Genomic DNA, 16926 nt, shown 5'->3' with positions numbered 1-16926 from the left:
GAGACATTACTTTGCCAACAAAGGTCTGTCTAGTCAAGGCTATGGTTTTTCCAGTGGTCATGTATGGATGTGAGAGTTGGACTGTGAAGAAAGCTGAGAGCCGAAGAATTGATGCTTTTGAACTGTGGTGTTGGAGAAGACTCTTGAGAGTCCCTGGGACTGCAAGGAGATCCAACCAGTGCATTCTAAAGGAGATCAGCCCTGGGTGTTCCTTGGAAGGAATGATGCTAAAGCTGAAACTCCAGTACTTTGGCCATCTCATGCGAAGAGCTGACTCATTGGAAAAGACTCTTATGCTGGGAGGGATTGGGGGCAGGAGGAGAAAGGGACAACAGAGGATGAGATGGCTGGATGGCATCACCAATTTGATGGACGTGAGTTTGAGTGAACTCCGGGAGTTGGTGATGGACAGGGAGGCCTGGCGTGCTGTGATTCATGGGGTCGCAAAGAGTCAGACACGACTGAGCAACTGAACTGAACTGAACTGAGAAAACATTACATTGAATCCTATCACTTAGAAAACTACACTGAAAACTACAAAATATTTCTGAGAAAAATTAAAGAAAATCTAAATTAATGAAACAGTATACCTTTTAATGGGTCACAAAATTCAGTATTGCTAAGTCAATTCTTAAATTGACTAAATACTGAACACAATCCTAATCTAAATCCAGGCAGGCTTCTGCAGAAGTTAACAAGATAACTTAAAATTCATACTGAAATGCCAAAAACAACCCCAAAACTACAAAATACAAAGTAATTTTGAAAAAGAATAAGAACATACAACATGATTTTCATACTCATTATAAAGCTACAGTAATCAAGGCAGTGTGGTACTGGCATCAAGATAGACAGACAGACCAGGGGCATAGAACAGAGTTCTGAAATAGACCCAGTATACATAGATGATATGTCTTTGACAAAGTACAAAGACAATCCAGTAGAGAAAGGACAGTCTTTTTGTCAAATGATGCTATAAGAATTAGGTATCTCAATGCAAAAAAAAAAAGCAAGAAAAAAAGGCCTTGCATCTAAACCTTGCACCACAGGCCAAAATTTCTTCAAAATGGATCACAGCTTTAAAGGTAAAACCATAAAACTTCTAGGGAATATCTTTGTGACCTTGGGTTAGGCAAAGATTTCATAGCTACAGCCCCAGAAGCAGGATTCCTAAAACAAAACCAATAAATTAGACTTGATCAAAATTTAAAATTTCTGCTATTCAAAACACAGTATTAGGAAAACGAAAAGACAAACTACAGACTAGGAGAAAACATCTGCTAAATTCATGTAATCTGATTTTTTAATACTTACCTAAAAAAAAATTCTCAAAACAAGAAAACAAATACAGTTTTTAAAAGTAGGGAAAAATGGTCAAAAAATGGATATGTTCACCATAGAGTATATATGGATGGCGAATATACGAATGGTAAACATAACTTTTTTGCTAATATATTTTAATGAAAAGATGTTTAATGTCAGTTGTCAGGAGGGAAATATAAAACTACAATGAGATACCAGTATACATCTACTAGAATGGTCAAATTAAAAAGATGAACCATACAATGAAGAAACTGATACTCTCATATATTACTGGAATGAAAACTGGCAGAACCACTTTAGAAAAGTCTTGTTAGTTTTTTATGAAGTAAAACAATACACTTTACAAAAGACCCAGTGGTTTCATTATTTGGTATTTACTCGAGAGAAATAAAGATGTATGTCCACACAAAGGCTTATATGTAAATATTCATGATAGCTTTAGTCATAGTAACTTAAATGGGAAATAATCAAAAGGACCAACTATTGGTGGATGGATCAACAAACTGTATATCCATAAACTGAAAAATTACATAGCCATAAAGAGGGACAACCTACTGATAAAAGAAACAGTACAGGTAAGTCTCAAAAGCATTAAGTGAAAGACACCAGAAGAAACCGCAAAGTTTATGTTTTCTCTAAATGACATTTTAGAAAGGTGAAACCCTGTTTCCCAAAGCAGATCAGCAGTTGCCAGGGGCTGGGATTGGGACTCACTAAAAAACTGCAAAAGTGACCACCTGTTCTGTATCTAGATTGTGGTAGCCGTTATAAGACTGCATATGCTTGTCAATGGAGAAGGACATGGCAACCCACTCCAGTATTCTTGCCTAGAGAATCCTGTGGACAGAGAAGCCTGGTGGGCTGCTGTCCATGGGGTCGCAGAGAGTCAGACATGACTGAAGTGACTTAGCATGCATGCATGCATGCTTGTCAAACTCTTCTCTTAAAATGGATGAATTATATTTTGTATACATTGTACCCTAATAAAGCTAAAGTTAAAAACCTCACTTGAAAAAAATATTCCTACATTTTAAAAAGTGAGAAAATATGATTTAAAAGTCTGTCATTTAAGCTTTTTAGTGGGTCCCTAAAAATGTTCTTTTTATTAAGACATATTAATTAGGAAGGTCACATGAATAATCAACTATAGTAGACAAATATGGAGTGAATCCAGGATTTAGGATCCTAAGTCTTATCAATTTCTCCAGCTGTAATACTTGGGGATGCAGCCAACCCTTGATGCACACACACAAGGAAACCTCTGCTTGTCTTTTAGGCATTTCAAATTCATTAAGTCCAAAAAAGAACTAATTATCTGCCTCCACCATACCTCACCACTACTCTGCACGCCCACTCTCATCCATCTCCTAATAAAACTGTTTCTCCTCTGATTTCCTGTTGAATCTACAAATAAACCACTATACATTCAGTTCATAAGGTCTGAAATGTAGGAATCTTTGATGCTTCCTTATTCATCTTACCTTTCACATCGAATTGTACACTAAACTCTAAATTTTAGGCTGATTTACCTCCTAAAATATCTTTCAAATCCTTTCATGTCTTAGAACCCCCATTGCCACTGTCCTAATTCAAGCTGCCATTATCTTCTATCTGGATGACCACAAAATTTTGCTAACATCTTCATGCCTCCAATCTTATTTCAATCCATTTTCCATTCAACAATCAGAGGGAATTTTTCTAAACTACAAATTATGACATTTTTCTATTCAGACAGTAAAAAATCCATCTGCAATGCCGAGAGAACTGGGTCCAATCTCTGGGTTGGGAAGATGCCCTGAAGGAGGGCATAGCAACATACTCCAGTATTCTTACCTAGAGAATCCCCAATAACAGAGGAGCATGGCGAATTACAGTTCATGGGGTCGCAAAGAGTTGGAAGGACTGAGCAACTAAGTAAGGCAAAAGGCTTCAGCAGCTGTAAAGTCCAAACTTCCTACCACAGATAATAAAACTCAGTCTCTACCTGCCTCTCTGGCATTCTCTCTCTCCGCAGAATTCCTTACACTTAAAAATGTGGCCATACTGAATTTTTTTCAATTACCTTAACACACACCGCTCTATCTTATTTCCAGGTCTTTCTACATACTCTGTCCTTCTACCTGAAATACTTTTCCCTAACCTTAACCAGACTTCTACACATCCTGTGAGACTCACCATCGACATCATTTCATCCAAGACACCTTCCTGACCCTTCCATTAGATCCCCCTCCTAAATGTTCTTACAGCATTCTGCATGTCTCCAGTGACATGTCTTACACCATGCTATAGTTACTAATCTACAAGCTGCATCCTCTTCCTCCACAAAGGCAAGGTTTATATCCTGTCAGCCCAGGGTACACACACAGTTACTACAGTATGTGTGACATACTTGGCAAATATTTGTCAAGTAAATGACAGAGATTTTATCGCAGTCTTACTATCAATGTCAATATCATAATTTAGACATAAGCATAATCCCAAATGATCTTCAGTGCCACGACAGCCCTTTAAAAAATGAAAACTAGGTAAAATTCTTTGTTGCTCTCCAGGACGCTTTATGAACCCCTGCCCTACCACTTCTTGTTTCTTTTCTCCTCCAGGCCAGACACTAAGTACACTTCCATTGTATTCTGGACGTCTACGGTCTCCTAAACCAACTAGATTTGACTTTTATTTTCTAAGTTTCTTTTCCCTTCTTCTTCTGCTATTTAAGTTACTACTTCTGACATCAGATTTTCCAATTAAACTAATACAAAATGTCATATGAGTGGAATCTCAACCTTCTCACAGGCACTTTTAAAAAGTTTAATAGTTTATTATTCAACTTATAATAAGAGCACTATATGTTCATTAAATAAATTTAGTTCATCTCACAGATATAATCATTATTAATATTTAGATATATTTCCTTCCTGTCTATTTCCTTCAAATATTGTGCACATACAATATTTTTTTAAAAATTTGTCAGTCTGCTGTTTCACTGGATACTAAAATATAAGCACTGTCCACATTATCAAAAGCTTTTTAAAAAACAACTACAATATGGCTTAATTAGGAAGATATATCATGTTTTATATAATTATTTCCCCGGGGGCATTTTCACAGAGAAGCTGGCTTACCCAGACCTCTCTTTAATAAAAATAAGAATAAGGATATTTTTTTAGCAGGAAGCTTCCATGTTCCATTTCAACTCTAGCTGCTTCTACTATCATCATCACCACATGTCATTCAGAGCAATCTGCCATCTTCAGTATGCAAACAATAACAATTTATGAAATAAAGGATGTTCCACATCTAACTCCGCTTTAACTTTTTAATAAGGATGAGTCAGAAAGAGACATACAGACAGACATAGACAAACACTAGACATAGACAAATACTCAGGGAGGAAGGAAAGAGAGGGGAAGAAAGCAGGAAAGGAAGGGTAGGAAGGAGAAAAAGAATTAGAAACTATGGATGGCACAACAAAATTAAACATTTGAGACCCTGACTTACTGCTAGGGCATAAAAACTGTACCTATGTAAGGACTATTATTCATTTTTCTTTCTATTAAAAATAATTATCACCCCAACTATTTTAAAAATACCTTAGAATCACAGTATTTCTTACCAGCGCCAATACATTTAGAAATTCTCGTGTGTCGAAATGCAGCAAAGTCCGAATATAAGGATAGATTTCTTCTTCAGGGGGAGCTTCTGTTGAATGCAGGCGAATTAGAAATTCAAAAACCTGCAAGTTGAAAAAAAAAAAAAAAGCTGATTCTTTTCTCACAAAGTATCTTGCTAAAGCAATGACTCCCATTTGTATAAAATAAAACCAGGTTGAATTTAGTTTAAATTGCCACTGGGTTGTAACTTCTCTAACCTCTCTCAGCTGTGATTACTGGCTCCAGTGATGGTGTGCAGGCTCTCTCCTGTCACAGCAGATAGCTCCCGACCCATGTGCAGCCCTCAATTACAATTTGTCTTTACTGCATTTTAAGAGAGTAAAAATGCTACAAAAATGTACCAACCTGGTTTTTAACCAAGGGAACAAGATCTTCAGGGATGTCACCCAGCGGATAGGCACGACCTGCTAGACAACAGCTAGAAGAGAAGAAATTGAACGGATTTGGTGACTCTTAATGGGCTAACTTCCTGGGAATACACTGTTCTCCAACCCAAGATACTAGTCTGATGTTTAAGCAGGCTCAGCTCTTGTCAGTTAGGTCAGGTCCAAATCCAGATTGAGATGATAGCCAGTTCAGAAAATGTGGGTGACAGAAGGTGGTGGTGAAATAACACATCCTGTGACTGAGTAATGACTTTCATTTCTTTTTATTTTTCCTAAGAAAAACCCAAGCTGCACGCACTAAATGAACAAGAAGGAATAAGGACAGATTACCTAAAAGTCTCACACCCAGCATCTGGAAAGAATCTGAGAGCATCATTATACTGTTAACAGGTAAAAGCCTCAGGTTCACAGAGACTTTTAAATCCAGTGGTTCTAAGAATGGTGAATAAAGATGGGAAATGAGCTAGGCTAAAAAATATTTGTAATCGGACAAGCCTTTGGGGAGAATTAGAATCTCATGAGAAATTAACTGTATGGTTTTACCTCCAAACCAGACCTTCCTAATGGCTAATGACTAGCTCTGGGGGCTGAGTTATAAACTGTCTTCTGAATATATCCTTATTTTGGTGGCAGGGGATGAGGAGGAGTAAATTTTAAACCTCTGTGAAGTAGTCATCAATTTTAAATGTTAGAGACAGCTGGATACCAGCATATTCTAAAAAGTTTAAAGCGCAGATGATAAAGAGCAAGGTAAATGCTACATATGTTCTTCTATACTAAAGCATCGATGTAACAAACGTGAAAGAGGTCTCAAAGTTAATAACTCTGATGCACACAGAAGCTAAAATGATGTGCCAGCAGGTTCTGCCACCTTCCTGCCTACCTGCCAGCCACTTATTTATGTAAAAGCTCTATTAGGATACAATTCTGAGCTTGTATTAGTCTATCAGAAGAACTCTGATCCAGGAATAAACAAACATTTCCGCTTACTTCAGTCACTAACTTTTGTTCATGATGCAAACTAATTTCTTGCCCTTATACATAAAATATGGACAAAAACATATCCCATAGACTTGGTAGTAAAAGTAAAATACTCTATATCAAGATTTCTCAACCTCTGCCCTACTGATATTTCGGTATTCTTTGCTGTGGGGACTATCCTGTTCACTGCAGAATGCTAAGCAGCATCCCTGGCCTCTATGCATTAAATGCCAGTGGCATCTCTCCTGACCCCAGTTGTGACAAAGCAAAATGTCTTTAGACATTGCAAATATATGGCAGAGGAGAGCAAGGGTGGGGGACAGAATTACTGATTGTTCAGAAGCACGGCTATACATGAAAGAATACTGAAAAACGAAAGCACTACACAGATTAAGAGATGACAGTACCTCTGAGAATATAGGAGAAGTTTTGTAAAAGAAGGACACACACATAAAGAAATTAAAAATCTCTTACCTAATATATACAAGAAGCTTGTTGCCCATAACAACTTGCTCATCTAAAACAGAAAAGTATCTTTAGCAATTCTCTCTCAAAAGCTTTTCAGAAATATAATCTTTATGTGGAAACAACAACAAAAAGTCCTTTGGCATTTAAGGTGCTCTAGGTATATTCCCAAACAATAGAAAAGTGAGATAAGACCACTGTAATTAATACTTTTTTTTTTAAGAATTTCTAATAGATTCTTTTCACAGACACAAAATCAGTCAGTCATTCAAGGGTACACATACAAGAAAAGGTGTAAACCTTGTATAGGGATCTATGTATTGTTGGCTTAACTAATAGCTTGGGCCAAGAGAAGGTGTTGAATAAGCAATGATTTGACAAATTAACTAATTAATATTGAGCTATAATTATAATGCCTTCTCATTTGTAACATGGACTCTTACTACTTACAATATTCTAGGCTAAAAAGGTCACTGTTCATATATGTTTAAGAAACTTAAGACCAAACACTCTTTATGACCTTTTGTATCCTAAAGTTATATCTAAGATGTAACATTCTGTCATCTGGTAGTATAAATTTATTTCTTGGCTAAAAGAAACTGGAAACATAATTAGACCAAGTTTTAGGGCAAAAGATCAAAGTTAACAAAGAATAGTATAAGAGCATCAAGAAGGGGTGAAGTGATCAGCAATCCTTATGGTTGGTAGGAATTTATGGTTGGTAATACTGCTGAACTGAAATTTTTGACAAGAATACTGGAATAATGCAAGCAAGTGTACATATCTTAATCAATAATCCTTTGTAAAGACTCCAAGTCTGTGTTGTTGTACATGCAAACAAACTTGAATTGCTCAAAATTACATGAATAATTACATTGTTTCAATTCCAAATATTTTTTCCAATCAATAAACTTTTACTTTTGTAGAGAAGTTTTAATCATGTTACAGCAAAATTGAGACAGAGGTATAGAGATTTCTTGTATATCCCTCATTCCTATACCACACAACCTCCACCACTACCAACACCCTGCACCAGTGAGCCCTTTCTTGTCATCAATAAACATACACTAGTGTATCATCACCACCTAAGTCCTCAGTTCACAGTAAGGCTCACTTTTGGTGCTGCACACTCTACAGTGTGTCATTCGCTCAGTCGTGTTCACCTCTTTGCGACCCCATGGTCTGTCCATAGAATTCTCCAAGACACTGGAGAATTCCACTCCAAGAACACTGGAGTGGACTGCCATTCCCTTCTCCAGGAGACCTTCCTGACTCAGGGAACGAACCTGGGTCTCCTGCATTGCAGGCAGATTCTTTACCATCTAAGCTACCATCTGAGCTGTACAGGAAGCCCTGTACACTCTATGGGTTTTGACAAATGTATAGTAACATATATCCACCATTATAATATCACAGAACAGTTTCACTGCCCTAAAAATCCTCTGCTCTACCTGTTTGTCCCTCCATTCCCTTTAACCCCTAACAAATGCTGATTCTTTTATTGTCTCCATAGTTTTGCCTTTTGCATCATGTCATATAATTGGAATCCTAAGCCATCGCCTTTTCAGACTGGCTTCTTTCACTCAGTTATGCATTTAATTTTCCTCCACATCTTTTCATGGTTTGATAGCTCATTTATTTTTGGTACTTAATGATACTTCATTGTATGGATATACCAAGTTTATTCACTCATTCACCCACTAAAGAACATCTTGCTTGCTTCCAAGTTTAGGCAGTTATGAAGAGAGCTACTACACATTTGTGGTGACGCCTTTGTGGAGACAGATTTTCAACTCCTTTGGGTAAAGGAGTGCAGTTGCTAGATCATATAATAAAAGCACATTTAGTTCTATAAGGAATTGCCAAACTGTCTTCCACAGTGGCAATACCATTTTGCATTTCCACCAGCAATAAATGAGAGTTCCTATTGCTCCACATCCTAGCCAGCATTTGGTGTTGTTGGTGTTTCATATTTCAGCCATTCTAATGGGGGTGTGTGCTGGCACCCCATTGCTGTTTTAATCTGTAATTCCCTAATGGTGCTGAACATCTTTCAATATGCTTACTTGCCATCTGCGTATCTTCTTTGAGATGTCTGTTCAAGTCTTTGTTCATTGTTTAATTGCATTATTCATTTTCTTATTGTCAAGTTTTAAGAGTTATTTATATATTTTGGATAACAGTCTTTTGCAAATATTTTCTCCCAGTCTGGATTACCTTCTCATTCTCTTGATGATGTCGTTTGCAGAGCAGAAGTTTTTAAAGAAGCACAGCTTATCAATTACTTCTTTCATGGATAATAATCTTTCTTTCATGGATAGTGCTGTATCTAAAAATTCATTACCATGACTACAGTCAACTAAATTACTGCCTGTGTTGTCTTCTAGATATTTTACAGTTTTGCATTTTCCAATTACGTCTATGGTCCACTGTGAGTTAATTTTTGTGAAAGCTGTAAGGTCTGTGTCTAGATTCACTAGATTCACATTTGCTCCTTGGAAGAAAAGCTATGACCAACCTAGACAGCATATTAAAAAGCTGTCATTTTGCAGGTGGATATCCAGTTTTTCCAGCACCATTTGTTGAAAAGACTATCTTTACACCAAAAGCTTCTTCAAAGATCAGTCAACTATGAGAGTCTACTGCTGAGCTATTTTGTTCTACCAATCTATTTTTATATTCTTTTGGCAAAATCACATTGTCTTGATTATAGTGAAAGTGAAGTTGCCCAGTCGTGTCCGACTCTTTGCAACACCATGGACTGTAGCCTATCAGGCTTCTCCATCCATGGGATTTTCCAGGCAAGAGTACTGGAGTGGGTTGCCATTTCCTTCTCTAGCGGATCTTCCTGACCCAGGGATCAAGCCTGGGTCTCCTGCATTGCAGGCAGATGCTTTACCCTCTGAGCTAGGTTTACATTAAATCTGAAAGTTAGGTAGTGTCAGTCCTCCAACTTTGTTCTTCTGTCTCAATACTATTTTAGCTATCCTGAGTCTTTTGTTTCTCCATATACATTTCAGAATAAGACTATTAATATCCAAAAATAACTTGCTGGGATTTTGATTGGGATTGCACTGAACCTGTAGATCAGTTTGGTACAAAATGACATCATGACAGCCTAGAGTCTTCCTATTCATGAACACAGAATATCTTTCCAATTATTGAGTTCTTTGATATCTTTCATCAGAGTTTCATAGTTGTCCTCATTTAGATCTTGTATATACTTTGTCAGATTTATACATAAGGGTACTAACATAAATGGTATTTATACCATGAAATACAATGAAATTAAAAAGACTCTTGCTCCTTGGAAGAAAAGTTATGACCAACCTAGACAGCATATTCAAAAGCAGAGACATTACTTTGCCAACAAAGGTCCATCTAGTTTAAGCTATGGTTTTTCCAGTAGTCATGTATGGATGTGAGAGTTGGACTATAAAGAAAGCTGAGCGCTGAAGAATTGATGCTTTTGAACTGTGGTGTTGGAGAAGATTCTTGAGTGTCCCTTGGACTGCAAGGAGATCAAACCAGTCTATCCTAAAGGAGATCAGTCCTGAATATTGACTGTAAGGACTGATGCTGAAGCTGAAGCTCCAATACTTTGGCCACCTGATGCGAAGAACTGACTCACTGGAAAGGTTGAGTGGGATGCTGGGAAAGGTTGAAGGCAGGAGGAGAAGGGGACAACAGAAGATGAGATGGTTGGATGGCATCAACAACTTGATGGGCATGAATTTGAGCAAGCTCTGGGAGTTGCTGATGGACAGGGAACCCTGGTGTGCTGCAGTCCATGGGGATGCAAAGAGTCGGACACAACTGAGTGACTGAACTGAACGGATAAATGGCAGTGTGCTTTTATTTTTGAATTCCACTTGTTCACAGAAGGTATATAGTAAAGTGACTGCCTTTTGTATATTAACTTTGTATCTGCAAACTTGCAACAACTGCTAATCACTTCCAGGAGTTTTGGGGTCAATTCTTTCAGACTTTCTACATAAATGATCAAGTTACCTGTAAACAGTTTTATTTCTTCCTTCCCAATCCACATACCTTTTATTTCCTTTTCTTATCCTTTGGACTAGCTAAGACTTTCGGCATTATGTTGAAAAGCAGTGGTAAGAAAAGGACATCATTGCCTTGCTCCTCACCACTAAGTTTCTCACCAATAAATATGACATTAGCTGTAGGTATTTTGTAGATGTTCTTTATCAAGTTCCACAAGTTTTCCTCTATTCCTAATTTGCTGAGTTTTTATCATGAATAGAACTGGAACTTCGTTAAATGCTTTTTCAGCATCTACTGATATGATCGTGTGATTTTTCTTCTCTCATTCTACTGATGGGATGAAATACATTAACTGACTTTCAAATGTTGAAGCAGCCTTGCACACCTGGGATAAACCTCACTTGGTTGTGGTGTATAATTCTTTTTATAACTTGACAGATTCAATTTGCTAATATTTTTTTGAAAATTTTTGTTTTTATATTCATGAGAGATATTGGTCTGTAAGTTTTATTTCCTTACAATGTCTTGGTTTTGGTATCAGGCCTCATAGAAAAAGCTAGAAAATATTCCCTGAGTTCCATCTTCTGAGAGATTGTAGACAATTGGTATAATTTCTCCCTTAAATTTAAGTTTAGCAAAATTCATCAGTGAAACACACTGGACCTAGTGTTTTCTGTTTTTGAAGGTTATTAATAACTGGTTCAATTTCTTTAATAGGTACAGGCTTATTCAGATTATCTATTTCTTCTTATGTGAGTTTTGGCAAATTGTATTTTTCAAAAAATTGGCCTGTTTCATTAGGGTTATCAAACTTACAGGCATAGAATTGTCCATAATACTCTTTTATTATTACTCTTCTAATGCCCATAGGATCTGGACAGCTATCCCTTCTTCCATTTCTGACATTAGTAATTTTGTGTCTTCTCTCCTTTTTATCCAAGCTAGCCTGGCTAGAGGCTCAGATTTGATTGATCTTTCCAAAGAAAGAGCTTTTGGTTTTCACCAACACTCCCCTCACATAAACAATTTTCTCAACTGATCTCTTAGTTTCAGTTTTATTAATTTCTGCTCTAATTTTCATTATTTTTCTTTTGCTCACTTTGACTTAATTTGTTCTTTTTCTAAATTCCTAAGGTAGAAGCTTAGAGTACTGATTTTAGATTTTTCTTCTTCTCTAATATATGCATTCAATGTTATAAATTTCCCTCAAAGCTCTGCATTAGCTGCATCTCACAAATTTTTAAGTATTTTCATTTATTTCAAAATACTGTTAAATTTCTCTTGAGATTTCTCCTTCGTCCATGTATTATTTAGAAGTGTGTTGTTTAATCTCCAAGTGTTTGGAGACTTCCCAGCTTTCTTTCTGGAGAAGGAAATAGCAACCCACTCCAGTACTCATGCCTGGAAAATCCCACGGACGGAGGAGCCTGGTAGGCTGCAGTCCATGGGGTCTCGAAGAGTCGGACACGGCTGAGCGACTTCACTTTCATTTTCATGCATTGGAGAAGGAAATGGCAACCCACTCCAGTTATCTTGCCTGGAGACTCCCAGGGATGGGGGAGCCTGGTGGGCTGCTGTCTCTGGGGTCACGCAGAGTCGGACACAACTGAAGCGACTTAGCAGCAGCAGCAGCTTTCTTTCTCTTAGTATTTTCTAGTTTAATTCTATTATGGTCTGAGAGCAGGATTTATATGATTTCTATTCTTTTAAATTTATTGTGCTTTATGAACCAGAACGTGGAGTTTTTTATATTCTGCTTTCATCTTTGCTACATATATACATGAAAGGTAATTTTCAAGTTTGTTTCAAAAGGATTAGTTTCAGGGCTACTGAAAAGGGATTAAGAATAAACAGGGATTAAGACTCTACCAAATGATCTTCCCCGTTCCTGTCCTTACAGAAAGAAAAAACTATAAAGCCTAGACATGATATGAAAAGCTACCTGAAGGTACTGAAAAGGGAACAGAAGTAGTAGACAAATCTGGTGGGAAGTTCACATTCTCTGGGAACAGGACAGACTGGCACCCACGCAGTAACTGCACACAGAAGCTGCAACAGAAGGAAAACTAATCTTTCTGGGAGAGGGGACCAGAAAAGTGAAGGAAACCATGAATGTGGAAGAGACTAGTGAAATCTCAAAATAGAAAGAGTCAAAGAGGGGATCTTCAAACTATATACCCATATTAGTGACTGATCCCTAAGCTGCTGTGTATGAACAACATTCAGAGCAGCTCATCCAGAAAGAAAAGGTCAGAACCAAGAAGAGAGTTCACCCCTGAAGGTCCTAGAGTAGTTGGTTTCAGTGTGGAGTTCATGTGCTCAGAGGAGAGGAGACAGGGACGTGCACAAGTAAATTACCATCACTGGAGGTTTGCAGTCTGAGACCAAGTGCAGTCTGTGTGCCAAGCATAGAAGCAGCTGGGGGCTCACGTGGGAAAACCAGCAATCTTTCTGGCTGGGGAGCTTGAGAAGTTAGGTGATGTGAACAGTCAAAAGACTGGCAGAATCTTATAAAAAAGTAAGCCAGAGAGAGGATCTCCAAACTTGATTACCTTCATTATCGACTGACCCTTAAGCCACATAGGTGGAACAGAATCAAAGCAAAACAGCTAAGGACAAAGGACCTTTGGAGAAGAGACTGGAGCCACAACAGAAACAGAATTTGCAATTCAAGCCCAGCCAAGAAAATTACCTGATAAAACAACGAGAAAAAATTATTGGTGGAAAAAATTTACAGAATCCAGAATCTCCATAATGTAACATTCAAATATTCAGGATACAATCTAAAATATTTCATCATATTTCATGTGATGAAACAAGAAAATAAAACATTACGTTTTTCTTAAGGGAAAAGAAAATCAAGTCCAAACCTGAAATGAACAAAATGTTAGAACTGATAAGAATTTTAAATCAACTATTATATTTCTCCTCAATGAAACAAAACAAAATATGTTTCAACACATGAAAATTTGAACAGATAAACGGAGAGATGCTGGAGAGAAACAGAAGCAATAAAAAAGAACCTAAAGAAAATTACAGAACTATAAAATATGATCATGGAAGATAAATATTCAGAGTGGATTTAACAGCTGAGTTGACATGAGAGAGAGTGAACCTGAAGGCAGAGCAACAGAAACCATCCAAGGACAAGGACAGAGAGGAAAAAGGCCAAACCAAACAAAAGCAAAAGCCAGATGGACTGACCTATAAGATGATGAAGGGAGAACCTCCAATAATCTGCTCCTCCATGAAAGCAAAGAGAACACTGGCAGATATGATCAAAATCAACTTTTCCAGAACTCTCGAAATTACTTAAGGCTTCCAATAATACTGCTGCTGCTGCTGCTGCTTCTAAGTCGCCTCAGTCGTGTCCGACTCTGTGCGACCCCATAGAGGGCAGCCCACTAGGCTCCTCTGTCCCTGGGATTCCCCAGGCAAGGAAAATGCCTGAATCTCAGTAAGAACAGTGAGCTTCACGGTGGTTTAACATTACCTAGTCCCATTCGCTTTTTCCCAGCTTCACCATAGCTTTGAAACCAACAAACAGTCTTGCAACTGTGGTAGCTATGAAAACCAGCACCCATGCAACCATTCAAGGGGGCAAAATGGGTTCAGAGTGCCCCAAAAGCCCACCCCTTAGAGAACTATCACTGTCTAACCTATCTGGCAGCTCACTTAAAAGCTGCATTCTAGGGCTTATCTTTTTCTGTCCTGACTCAGAGCTTACTCGAAATAAACAGCACTATCCTCAAGTGATATTTAACTTTACAGGTGCCAGAGGTAGTGCACCAGAAGGAACTGATTAAAGACCCACCAGAAAATTTAAAAGGAAAAACTGGAGAATGGAGGTCTTCAGGGGCTTTCAAAATTTCCAAAATATTTCTGGAACTCGAGAAGGACATAGACATGTACAGGTAAAGGGCTGTGGATACATGCAGGAAAGACCTGAAAAGACTTACAACCTAGGCCTGACTTTGAGGATCTGCACAAGCAGGAAGTAAAGGCTAATAAGGCTGAATTGTAAACTCTACTGCAGCATCAGAACTCCAAAATAAAATAAAAGCTGACAGACCTAAAATAAGAAATAGATATTTCAACAATAACATTTAGATACTTCAATACTCATTTTTCAATAATGGATAGAACAATTAGAGGAAGATGAACAGGAAATAGAAGTCTTGAACAAAACTATAGGTCAACTAAATCTAACAGACATCTATAGAACATTCTACTCAACAACAAAACACGTCCATTATTTTCAAGTGCACTTGGGATATTCTCCAAAATAGGCCATATGTTAGGCTGTAAGTTTCAATAAACGAAAAAAATAGAAACCATACAAAGTATGTTCTCTAACTACAATGGAAAAAAGTGAGAAATCAGTATCAGAAGGAAATGTGAGAAATCCAAAAATATGTGGAAATTAAATAACATACTTCTAAATAACCAATATCTCAAGGCAAATTATTGGAGAAGGAAATGGCAACCCACTCCAGTGTTCTTGCCTGGAGAATCCCAGGGACGGGGGAGCCTGGTGGGCTGTCGTCTATGGGGTCGCACACAGTCGGACACGACTGAAGCGACTTAGCAGCAGCAGCAGCAAGGCAAATTAGAAAATACTTCAAGATGAATGAAAATAAAGATACAAGAGACACAACTTACGGAACATAGCTAAAACATTGCTTAGAGATATTTGCAGCTATAAACACCTATTAAAAAAAAAGGGAAGAAAGAGTTCAAATCAACAATCTAGACTTTTACCTCAAGAAACTAAAATAAATAAATAAATAAACCCAAGGCAAGATGAAATAAATAACAAAGGCTAAGCAGAAATAAATGAAAGAGCAAAGAAAAATAATATCACTAAGATCAAAATCAGTTCTTTGGGGGAAAAAAACAATAAAATTGACAAACCTTTAGCTAGACAGATCAAGAAGAGAAAAGACTCAAATTACAAATATTAGTAATAAGAGACATCACTATAAACCTTATAAAAACAGAAAGAATTATAAGAGAACACCATAACCACTATATGCCAACATATTAGATAACAGATTAAATGGATAAATTCCTAGAAATACAAAACCTACCAAAACTGACTCAAAAAGAAATGAATAATATGAACAGACTTAACAAGCAGAGACTGAACTAGTAATTTAAAAACTTCCAACAAAAAATATTCCAGGCTCACATGGTTTTATTAATGAATTCTACCACACATTTAAAGAATTAACACCAATCCTTCAAAACCTCTTCCAAAAGACAGAAGAGTGAACACTTCCCAACTCATTTCATGAGCAAGTATACCAAGATATAAAATATACTTGATACTAAGACCAAAAAAGAAAAGATATGAAAAGAAAATTATATACACCGTTTTTGTGTTTCCTATCTAGAGAATATCCTTTAGTATTTGTTGGAGAGATAACTAAATAGACATTTCTCCAAAGAAGACATACAGATGGCTAACAAACACATGAAAAGATGCTCAACATCACTCATTATCAGAGAAATGCAAATCAAAACCACTATGAGGTACCATTTCACGCCAGTCAGAATGGCTGCGATCCAAAAGTCTACAAGCAATAAATGCTGGAGAGGGTGTGGAGAAAAGGGAACCCTCTTACACTGTTGGTGGGAATGCAAACTAGTACAGCCACTATGGAGAACAGTGTGGAGATTCCTTAAAAAACTGGAAATAGAACTGCCTTATGATCCAGCAATCCCACTGCTGGGCATACACACTGAGGAAACCAGAATTGAAAGAGACACATGTACCCCAATGTTCATCGCAGCACTGTTTATAATAGCCAGGACATGGAAGCACCCTAGATGTCCATCAGCAGATGAATGGGTAAGAAAGCTGTGGTACATATACACAATGGAGTATTACTCAGCCATTAAAAAGAATACATTTGAATCAGTTCTAATGAGATGGATGAAACTGGAGCCTATTATACAGAGTGAAGTAAGCCAGAAAGAAAAACACCAATACAGTATACTAACGCATATATATGGAATTTAGAAAGATGGTAACAATAACCCTGTATACGAGACAGCAAAAGAGACACTGATGTATAGAACAGTCTTTTGGACTC

The 16926-nt window shown here is 37.4% G+C and overlaps 1 protein-coding gene across 4 annotated transcripts in view; it reads right to left on the bottom strand.

The window, feature by feature from the left end:
• The window catches only part of VPS8 (vacuolar protein sorting 8 homolog (S. cerevisiae)), a 302860-nt gene that overhangs the window by 180119 nt on the left and 105815 nt on the right, over nucleotides 1-16926 (bottom strand). For all 4 annotated transcript variants that reach the window (XM_010853860.1, XM_010853862.1, XM_010853861.1 and 1 more), the window contains 3 exons: nucleotides 6833-6875; nucleotides 5337-5409; nucleotides 4934-5053 (listed from right to left, as the gene is read on the bottom strand). In XM_010853860.1, coding sequence (XP_010852162.1) covers nucleotides 4934-5053; nucleotides 5337-5409; nucleotides 6833-6875 — 236 coding nt within the window. The remainder of the gene's footprint in view (nucleotides 1-4933; nucleotides 5054-5336; nucleotides 5410-6832; nucleotides 6876-16926) is intronic.

Source organism: Bison bison, unplaced genomic scaffold, assembly GCF_000754665.1.
Source record: "Bison bison bison isolate TAMUID 2011002044 unplaced genomic scaffold, Bison_UMD1.0 scf7180017864333, whole genome shotgun sequence".
Taxonomy (NCBI): domain Eukaryota; kingdom Metazoa; phylum Chordata; class Mammalia; order Artiodactyla; family Bovidae; genus Bison; species Bison bison.
The sequence above is the reverse complement of the archived record's forward strand: the minus strand, read 5'-3'. Positions and strand labels throughout refer to the sequence as shown.